Source organism: Rattus rattus, chromosome 2, assembly GCF_011064425.1.
Source record: "Rattus rattus isolate New Zealand chromosome 2, Rrattus_CSIRO_v1, whole genome shotgun sequence".
NCBI lineage: Eukaryota > Metazoa > Chordata > Mammalia > Rodentia > Muridae > Rattus > Rattus rattus.
Window position 1 is genome coordinate 3,955,962 of NC_046155.1, and position 9,747 is coordinate 3,965,708.

The window sequence follows — 9,747 nt, forward strand, 5'->3', positions numbered from 1 at the left end:
CAGGACGGTGGTGGCTGAACTATGGCATAAACACGGCAATATACTGCCTTTGACGTGTGGAGACCAAGTTGTTTCATGGATTGTGTTGGATATGGCTCTTTCGAAGCTAGAGTGTACTCTAGGAGGCTCAGCACGCAGAGGACAGGCAGCCAATGGCCAGCACCAAGGAACAGCTCAGGACTTGGCTGGAGCCTCCACTGAGAACCTGGGCATCAGAAGGGCCTAAGCCTTGGCCAGAACACAGCAACCTGTCAGGAACTCATGTCACACTCCATATTTACAAAAGCAAGCCCCACCAGGCATCTTAAAGGCTGCACTAGGAATGCTGAGGACAGAACACACAAATGGGATGGAGAGAGGTCATTGCTTTTAATTCTGGTCAAAATTCCACACATTGAGGGCCAAGTGTGCCAGGCCCCCTCCACCCTGGCCACTCCTGCGTATGTGATCGTTTAGAAAAATAAATATGAAAAGGCGGCTCTCTCATGATCGTGGAGCTGATCTGACAGCGATTAAATGTGTCTAAGCATCTGGCACAGCTCTGAGATTGCACCAGAAGGATCTGGAAGCACTTAGTTTGGTCTGAGGCAAAATAGAAGGCCAAGGAGGAGGCTGGCCTCCTGAGAAGCCCTCACATCTCTGAGTCGGCGTACATGCCATTGATCAGGTAGTCCACCTGCGTATAGTCCTTCTTCTTGTAGCTCTCATAGGCTTGCAGGGCAAACATCACCAGGACTGCGATGAAGAGGGTCACCCCAACAATGAGCACCACCAGGAGTAACATTTTGTTCACCAAGGATGGGGTCAGGGGATCAGTGGTGACCACTAGGTACTGGCCTTGGGTGCTGAGCTGGCATGAGGCTGTGGTTGGCACCTTAACATCCCCTGAGCTCCTGGATGTTGGCCCAGCAGATGCAGTACCAGCTGTGGCTTTGGTCCCCACCTGCTCTGTTGTCAGGCGTATGCCTGGCCCACCTGTCCCCTGGGTAGGTAATAGAGGGCTTGGCTGTGTGGTGGGGGATGTGGCTTCTACTTCAGGGCTCATACTGGTAGGAAGCACTGGCACCGTGCTGGCAGACGGCTCCTTGGTTTGTACCTGGGTGGTAGTCACTATGGCAGAGGACGTGGAAGCCACAGACTTGGGGGTGTTGGGCTCCAGGGTAGTGTTTGAGGGACTAGGTGTTGGTCTACCTGCTGTGCTATGCACTGGCTGGTCTGTGGTCACCTGGATGGTGGTACCTTGTGTTTGGGCACCTGAGGTGGGAATGGGGTTCCTGCTGGATGTGTTCGTGGGTGTGCTTTTGGCAGGACTCAGAGTCCTTGTGTGAGGATCACTTGTGTTTATGGTGCCCGCGGCAGCAGTCACTGTGCCCACAGCAGCAGTCACGTTGCCCGTGGCAGGAGTCACTGTGCCCACGGCAGCAGTTACTGTGCCCACAGCAGGAGTCACTGTGCCCACAGCAGCAGTCACTGTGCCCACAGCAGCAGTCACATTGCCCGAGGCAGCAGTCACTGTGCCCGAGGCAGGAGTCACTGTGCCCACAGCAGCAGTTACTGTGCCCGAGGCAGGAGTCACAGTGCCCACAGCAGCAGTCACGTTGCCCGTGGCAGGAGTCACTGTGCCAACGGCAGCAGTCACTGTGCCCACAGCAGTCACTGTGCCCGTAGTAGGAGTCCCCGTGTGTGGGGCCACGGTTGTTGCTATGGCTGTTCTTGGTGATACGCTGGCATTTGTTCTTGGCACTTCTGCACGTGGTGTGCTGAGAGAGGGAAGCCCAGCAATGGTGGTGGGCAGAGTCTGCCTCACAGACGAGGGGCTCGAAGATGTAGGTGCAGCCAGAATTCTGGAGGTCACGCTGTCTGCTGTCCCCTCTCTGGTTGTTGGAGTGCTTGTGTTTGTCCCGTGTGGTGTCGTCTCTGCTGTCACCCTGGTGGAGTTCAGGGTGGCTGCCCAGGTCCCTGTTGTCAGTGTGACAGGAGCAGGTGGCACTGTGGCTGCTCTCAAGGTAGATGTATTATCGGCCCTCGGAACCGCGTCCCCAGACAGGTTTTGCTTTCCTGCTCTTGGCCACTTATTAGTGACTAAGTGTCCTAAAGTCAGAAGAAAGAGAACACTTTCAACCACATGCAGGGGTCACCTCCTGTCACCTTAGCTGCTGGCCCCTATGCTGGCTGTAGCACACGATATTCTCCAACCAGAGGCCTGGGTGCGGGTGGACGTGACCCATGAGCCCAGTATCTCCTCTCCTCCCCTCCACAGCCCAGGGCACCTGAATTAAGGATTCCTTTGCCCATTGTGAGGCTCCAGCCTGTGGAAGCTTCAGAACTCTGTAACTGGATTCGATTCTCAGAGCATGGGATTGGAAGGCTCACATTATGTGATTAGCCAATGAAAACAAAGCAAATGTTAACCTGACTATCCGCCTGCCCCCTAGGTTTCTATCTAGAGAGGAGTGGCTGCACAGACATTCAGACTCTGAACAGCCTGGGCTCAGGGACAGGTTTGGCTGAAGGAATTCTTGGAGATGAGCAAGTGAGCTCTGATGAACACAAGATCCCTAGAAGACAAGGCCACTCTGTGGCTCCCACCTGTGCACCCTCTAACCCCAGCTCTGACCCACAGCCCACCCCAGTCCTGCAGCTGGGAAGGCAGAAGTTCCCTTCTTTCTACAATCAGATCCCTGGGACTTCCCTGGTGACCAGACAACTTTCTCACTTACGTGGCACAGCTGGCACCGTATGGCTTCTAGATAAGGGCACAGAGGAAATCCACACCAGCACCAGGGCTGTCCACATCTTGCTGGGTGAGCTGGGAGCCGGGCTGCTGGTCTCTGAGCGTCTCGGCCAGCCAGCCCTTTAGGCTGTCAGCAATAGCCTTCTGCTCGGCCCAGGGATCTGGGTGAAGAAAGCATGTAGGTCATAGGTGTTTGTTTGCCAAGCAGCACACAGTCTCCCCAGAGGCCCAGGCCTCTGCAGGGTCCGAAGTGTAAGCTGAGCCCAGTGCTTAGATCAGGACAAGGGGCCAGGGACCAGAAGAATGCAACTCAACAGCCATGACAGTAATGCCAACCTGCCTGTATCTTGCCCCCAACTGTCCAAGCACTCAAGTCCCACGTTCTTCCCTAGAACTAGAGTGAGACAGGAGACAGCCAAGTCACTGGGATGACAACTTCTTAGCCCTGTACTGGATGAGTCTTATTTTCTAGGATACAAAATATTTGTTCTTTGAGAAGAAAAGAGCAGGGGTGGGTAGTGAGGAGAGAGAGGGACATCCTGACAGGGACGAGCTGAACTGAAGGCTTCACACAGAGAATTCAGGCTCAGCCCTGAGCTGGGGTAAGGTAGCTGGGCCAGGGCAAATGAAGACACTTCGATGGCTCTTGGATCTCTTCCATCTGCTGATACCCTAAAGAAGCTGCCAGCAGGTTCGGGGAGTTCCCTGTGCCTCATCCCTGGGTTGGAAGTCTGCTGGGGAGTTCAAGGAGAAAAGACGTGACAGGCATTTCTAGTGCTAGAGAGGATTCAGCTCCCTGAACACACTCTAGGTCTTATGCCCACTCACTACAAATCTGGGGCAGGGGTGGGCAAACTTGTTCTATAAAGGACCTGGGAGCAAATATTTCAGGCAGGAGACCAAGCAGGCTGTCTCTCAGCTACTCACTTAGTCCTGCCTGCCACTGCAGTGAGCAGACAGCTTCGGAGGGCAGAGGCTGCACCCACAGGGGGCATTCCAGGCAGCACAGCCGATAAGCTATGGTTTACCAGCTATGGTTCCAGTGCTCCCACTCACCTCACCCATGGCTGAGTCAGCCAGGGAGGCCCTGACTCCAAGGCCTTCTGTTGATCCTACAAACCCAGGACCTCAGGCCCTTTCTAGGTTCCCAGTCTGGTCTACCAAAACAGGCAGGGCCCGGACTCACCAGAGGCAGCTGCTTAGTGCAGACTAGGAGGCCAGGCTGACGTCCTCCTTGGGCAGCTGTGGGCTTGGCATCCTGTACTTGCCATATGAAGTCTGGCTTTGCAGGTGAGAGCTGCTGGGTTGGGCACTCCCAGGCCATGGCATTTGCCGAGGCACATGTAGGACAGAGGCAGACGCTCCTCTGTGGTGTCAGACACACCTACAGTTGAAAGAGAGCTAACATTGCTTAGGAAGAACAAGGGACAAGCATCTGGTACGGAGGCCCCAGAAGGAGCAGCACTCAACAGCTCAGTGCTGGGAAGAAGACAGCTATCAGAGCTGTGGAACTCACAACTCACAATGCAGCAGTTCTCACACACAAGAACCTTGTTTCCGGGGTTGGGGATTTAGCTCAGCAGTAGAGCGCTTGCCTAGCGAGCGCAAGGCCCTGGGTTCGGTCCCCAGCTCCAGAAAAAAAAAAAAAAAAAAAAAAAGAACCTTGTTTCGTTTGAGTCAGGGTTTCGCAGTGTAGCTCTGGCTATCCTGGAACTTGCTCAGTAGATCAGATTGGCCTCAAACTCAGAGATCAGCCTGCCTCTGCCTCCCTCCTGAGTGCTGGGATTAAAGATGAACATTTTTTCGGGGGCTGGAGAGATGGCTCAGCGGTTAAGAGCCCCGACTGCTCTTCCAGAGGTCCTGAGTTCAATTCCCAGCAACCACATGGTGGCTCACAACCATGTGTAAAGAGATCTGATGCCCTCTCTGGTGTATCTGATATTATATATAATAAATGAATAAATCTTAAAAAAAAAAAGAACATTTTTTCAAGGGGTCCAATGATGGAGACCTTGGTGACACATGCCTATAATCCTAGTAGTTGGACGGTGAAATCAGGGAGAGCAAGAGTTCACGACCAGCCTCAGCTACGTGGTGGGTTCCAGATCAGCATCCGACACATGAGGCCTCATCTCAAAGAAACAAATGAGGCTGGGAGATGGCTTAGTGGCTGAGGCGCTTCCTTCCTGCACAGGCACGAGGGCTCTTGCATGAGCTCAGCTCCCAAACCTTCCTGCAAAAGGGCATGGCGACATGCACCGTGACCCTGGGTTGGCAGGGAGCAGAGACAGAGGGACACCAGGGTTTTCAGTCAGGTTGGCTGAAACAGCAAACCTGAGGTTCTGAGAGACCCTGCCTACAAACTATGGGAGACCTAGGAAGGCTCCGTGCCAACTTCTGGCCTCCACACACACCTCATGGGTAAGTACAGCTGCACATGTGCCACCCCACCCCACCCTCACACCCACACTGGAGATCTAAGCTAATGTTTACAGAAGCACAACTCTGGAATGGCTGTCTGTATATACTGTCCCATTCATGTACAAACTACTTCACATCGCTAAAACTGTAGATATAAATGTGTATTATGACACAGTGTGCATCACTAAGTGACTGTCAACAATAACTATCTTGAATAGATGTGGACTATCATCTTTTTTTTTTTTTTTGGTTCTTTTTTCGGAGCTGGGGACCGAACCCAGGGCCTTGCGCTTCCTAGGCAAGTGCTCTACCGCTGAGCTAAATCCCCAACCCCTCTTTTTTTTTTTTTTAATTTTATTTTACAGCACGGATCCCTTTAGGACACATTTATGAAAGGCACCAAATTAAGAAAACAGCTATTTTCCTCACTTTCAGCTGGTAGGCAGTGTGGCACAGAGCAGTTGCTGACAACTTCACATGGGCTTTTTAAAAATTTATTTTCTTGTTTATGTAATTATGAGTGTGCATGCTTATGTGTATGTGTATGTGTATGTGTATGTGTATGTGTATGTGTATGTGTATGTGTCTGCAGGGGCTGAGAGAGGGCACTGGATGTTCTGGGGCTGGAGTTACAGGCATCTGCGAGTGCCTGACACTGGAGGCAGCCAGGGGTTGTAACCACTGACCTATCTTTCTAGTCCTCTTACATCAGCAGTTCTCATCCTGTGGGTCATAACCCCTTTGGAAGTCCAATGACCTTTTCACAGGGGTCACCTAAGAGCATCAGAAAACACAGATATTTGTATTATGTATTCCTAGCTGTCCTGGAACTCACTCTGTGGACCAGGCTGGCCTGGAACTCAAAGATCTGCCTGCCTCTGCCTCCTGAGTGCTGGGATTAAAGCATGCACTACTGCTTAGCAGGAGTTGTTGTTTTTTTAATTAGAAGAACTAATTATATGTGTGTATGTGGGTGCGCATGTACTACAGTGCATGTGTGGAGGTCCAAGGACAACCTACAGGGAATCTGTTCTCTTCCTCCACCATATGGGCTACAGGGATCAAACGCAGGTGGATTAGCTTGGGGGCAAGTGCCTTTACCCCTTGAGCCATCTTGCTGGTTCTCACAGGGAAATTAAAAAACAAAACACGTGGGGCTGGTGAGATGGCTCAGTGGTTAAGAGCACTGACTGCTCTTCCAGAGGTCCTGAGTTCACATCCCAGCTACCATATGGTGGCTCACAACCATCTGTAATGGCATCTGATGCCCTCTTCTGGTGTGTCTGAAGACAGCTACACACTGTACTCATGTAAAATCAATAAATCTTTCTTTCTTTTTTAAATATATGTGAGGGAGGGAAAGAGGGAGGGAAGGAGGAAGGGAGAGAGGGAGGGAGGAAAGGAGGGAGGGAGGGATTTAGTTCGCGTATTCTACCTACAAATTAAGACCTTGGGTCCACAGAACAACACAGCAGGAGCTACACTAACCTTTACAAACTGACTCTTAAAGAACATACATGTGACCTGAAGTAAGCTTCCACTGGAGGATTTTTAGAGTGCTTGGACCTCAGTGTTCTGATTATCTATAGAAGGACCCGGACATGACAGTATGTACCCAGCATCCCAGTGCTCCAGAAGCAGAGGAAGGAGGATGGCCAAAAGGTCTAGGGCCTCATCTACATAATGAGTTCCAAGCCAGAGATTCCTAATGAAAGCTCATCAATTTTTGTCTGCTTTTTTGAGACTGGGACTTACTGTGTAATACTGGTTCACTTAGTACAAGCTATGTGAACCAAGCTGGCCTTGACCGCACAAAGATCTGCTTGCCTTTGCCTCCCAAGTGCTGAGATTAAAGGGATGTGTGACAACGAGTAGTCTGAGACCCTGCTGGAAAGATGGCTCGCAGTTAAGAGTGGGTGTTCTTCCACAGACCAGGCTTAGATCCGCAGCACCTACATGGCGGTATTACTTGTAACTCCAGGGGATCCAGCGCCTTCTCCTGGCTTCTGTAGGCATTTCATGTACATGGTGTACAATACATGGAGGCAAAGTACCCATACATATAAAAATATTTTGTAAAAGCGCCTTTAACCCCTAAGTCATCTCTCCAGCCACCTATCATATATTATATTTATATTATATATTACATATTTTGAGACAGGTTCTCTTGGAGCTTGCCAAGTTGACTAGACTGACTGTTCAGAGAGTCCCTAGTGCTGAGGTTACAGTCTTGCACTGTCTAATAACAGTCTGTTAACTCCAGTCCCAGAGGATCAGACAACCTCGTCTGACTGGCAAGGGCACTGCACACATGCGGTGCACACACATGCACATAGACAAAACACCCATACACATAAAATAGAAGAAAGAAAACAATAACAAAAAAACTAAGTATTAAGTCAGAGACTAGGACAGACAGACTGGTGCTGAGAGCTCCTCCTTTTTGGGAATCGGTCCCCACAGGATCTGCAAGGAATAAGCATTAGGATACCTTTTGCCAGCTCATACAAGAAGGCCAGTGTCAAAAAAAAAAAAAAAAAAAAAAAAAAAAAAAAGCCAGTATCTAATGTTCTCAATTCCTTATGCCATATGGGCACACCTTTCTGACCACAGGGCAATGTCTATACACATAAGACTTTAAGTCTTAATTTCCTGAGCTGTTCCTACCACAAAGTTCAGCAGGTGACGTGTGTGAGTGCCCAAGTGAAAACAAGCCCTTGAGCTGCCTCCCAATTCCTCTAGTGTTTGTTTGACAGCTTGCACTCCCAACCTTGCCTTGACTTTTAACTCCTTTCTGAGATGTGTAGACTGCTATACACAAATCACATAAAACTAGACCTCAAATTGGTGAGCCTTTTGTATAACATAAATTTAATACAAGAAGTCCAGACTCAGCAAGGACCATTAATAATTCCTATGCGTAGGTCTCCACCTCTACTCCAAGCTAGGGAAGTTACACATATACAGGAATAGAGATTAGGGAAGCTAGTACAGTACAAACCACAGCCACCTAATTCTGACACATCACCTGCTTGGACTTATATACACAGACATTGCCCTGTGGTCTAAAGGATGTGTCCACGTGGCAGACATTAGCCCAGGATCCAAATATTATCTTAATTGCACTGCTTATCTCTAGGTTTCTGAAAGTTTAGGTCTCACTACTGAAATGCCAAAGGTCTGTTGTTTTAAAGTGTGCTCTGCCAGTATTTTTGATATTTCGCTGTCCAATAGACAAGTTTGCTGGTTGACTTTATTGAAATTTTAGAGCTGGTTCCTAGGGGTCGGAGTGTAAGTAATGCAAGTTCTCTGAGTTGGACTTCTAAGCTCCAGCCAGACCGTTAAGCGCACAAGCTAGCGGCCACAAGGGGAGGTAGGCAAGCAGACAAATGAGGAGGAAGGAAAAATGTGATGGATTTTCCTCATTAGTACGTAGAAGAGTTTGGGGTGCAGGCCTCAACTATTTCTGAGACCAACACCACCTAGGGCACAGCCTGATCCAAGACTCGCCTACTGTGGAGTGTCCGTAGAGTGCTCGCAAACTGCCCAAGATCGGATGGCGATAGCCGTCAACCCACCTCCTCCTCTTGCGCATCCATGCTTCTCTAAGGGCTCGGCCCATTCCTCCCTCCTTCTCCTTGAATCTCCATTCCTCACCGCCTAGCGCACCGGGTCCCCATTCATCCCTCCACCGCCCCGCATCTCGCTGCCCATCCCCAACCAGTTCATGGGGCCTTCACGACAGTTCCCTGGACGGCAGCGCGGGTTGCTTACCCGGGCGCGGCAGGCCCGTGGCCCTCTCACCGCAGCGCAGCCACTTCAGCGATTCAGCCCCGCGCGGGGACGTGGACCGCAGCGAAACCCAGTTAGCTGAGCTCACTGGTGAGCGCTGGGCCCCACCCGGACCGCCCCGGAAAGACGTCACGAAGGCAGGACCAATAGGCTGTCGCTGGCTCGCGCGGCCGAGTGTAATGGGCGTGGTTTGTATTGGCCACGCCTCTTTCGGAGCTAGCTTCCAACTTGGTCCTACCGTGGTCGCGCATAGCTATTTAGAGCTGATCTAACGGAAGTGAGAGGTCCAGGGACTTGTAGGTTGTGTTTATATTTAGGGCTTTTTCTAGAAACCCAGGAGAGGAGGGGTCAGGCCAGGTGAGCGCAGATGTATTTGGACGATGGCTCATCTGGATGAGGCAGCTATCGAAGGCCTCGTGAGGTACTTTATGGGGCTCCTCTGGCCCGGTTCCTGAGCTTTCCTTCCCATCGGCTATTCAACTCCTTAAGGCGATGCAGCCAGTACATGCTCACAAGCATGGCTTGGCTACTGAGGTTTACTTTGCACGCACTGCACCTACCAGTTTCTGGCTAAGTGTTTCACCTGAAGGGCAATAGACTAATTTAATTCTGCAAGAGGACCTTTGCTTCTATTTTTCAAGTCCAGAAACAGTCTCATAAAGGGCTTTGGAATTTTACACGTGGCATGACAGTAGGACGAAATGGAAAGCCTGTGAGACTTTTAATTTAAAATAGATTAGGGCTGGAGAGATGGCTCAGCAGTTAAGAGCACTGACACTCTTGCAGACAAACCCGTTCGA

General features: G+C 50.6%; 1 protein-coding gene across 1 annotated transcript; it reads right to left on the reverse strand.

Annotated features, from left to right (window-relative positions):
- Nucleotides 1-350: 350 nt before the first annotated feature.
- On the reverse strand, nt 351-9,057 carry C2H11orf24 (chromosome 2 C11orf24 homolog). The gene is made up of 5 exons (XM_032891290.1): nt 8,930-9,057; nt 3,921-4,118; nt 2,721-2,895; nt 1,640-2,091; nt 351-1,576 (listed from the first exon to the last, which is right to left on the reverse strand). Exons 3-5 carry the CDS (start codon nt 2,794-2,796, stop codon nt 632-634), a joined length of 1,473 nt encoding a protein of 490 aa, XP_032747181.1. The 5' UTR covers nt 2,797-2,895; nt 3,921-4,118; nt 8,930-9,057; the 3' UTR covers nt 351-631.
- Nucleotides 9,058-9,747: the final 690 nt, after the last annotated feature.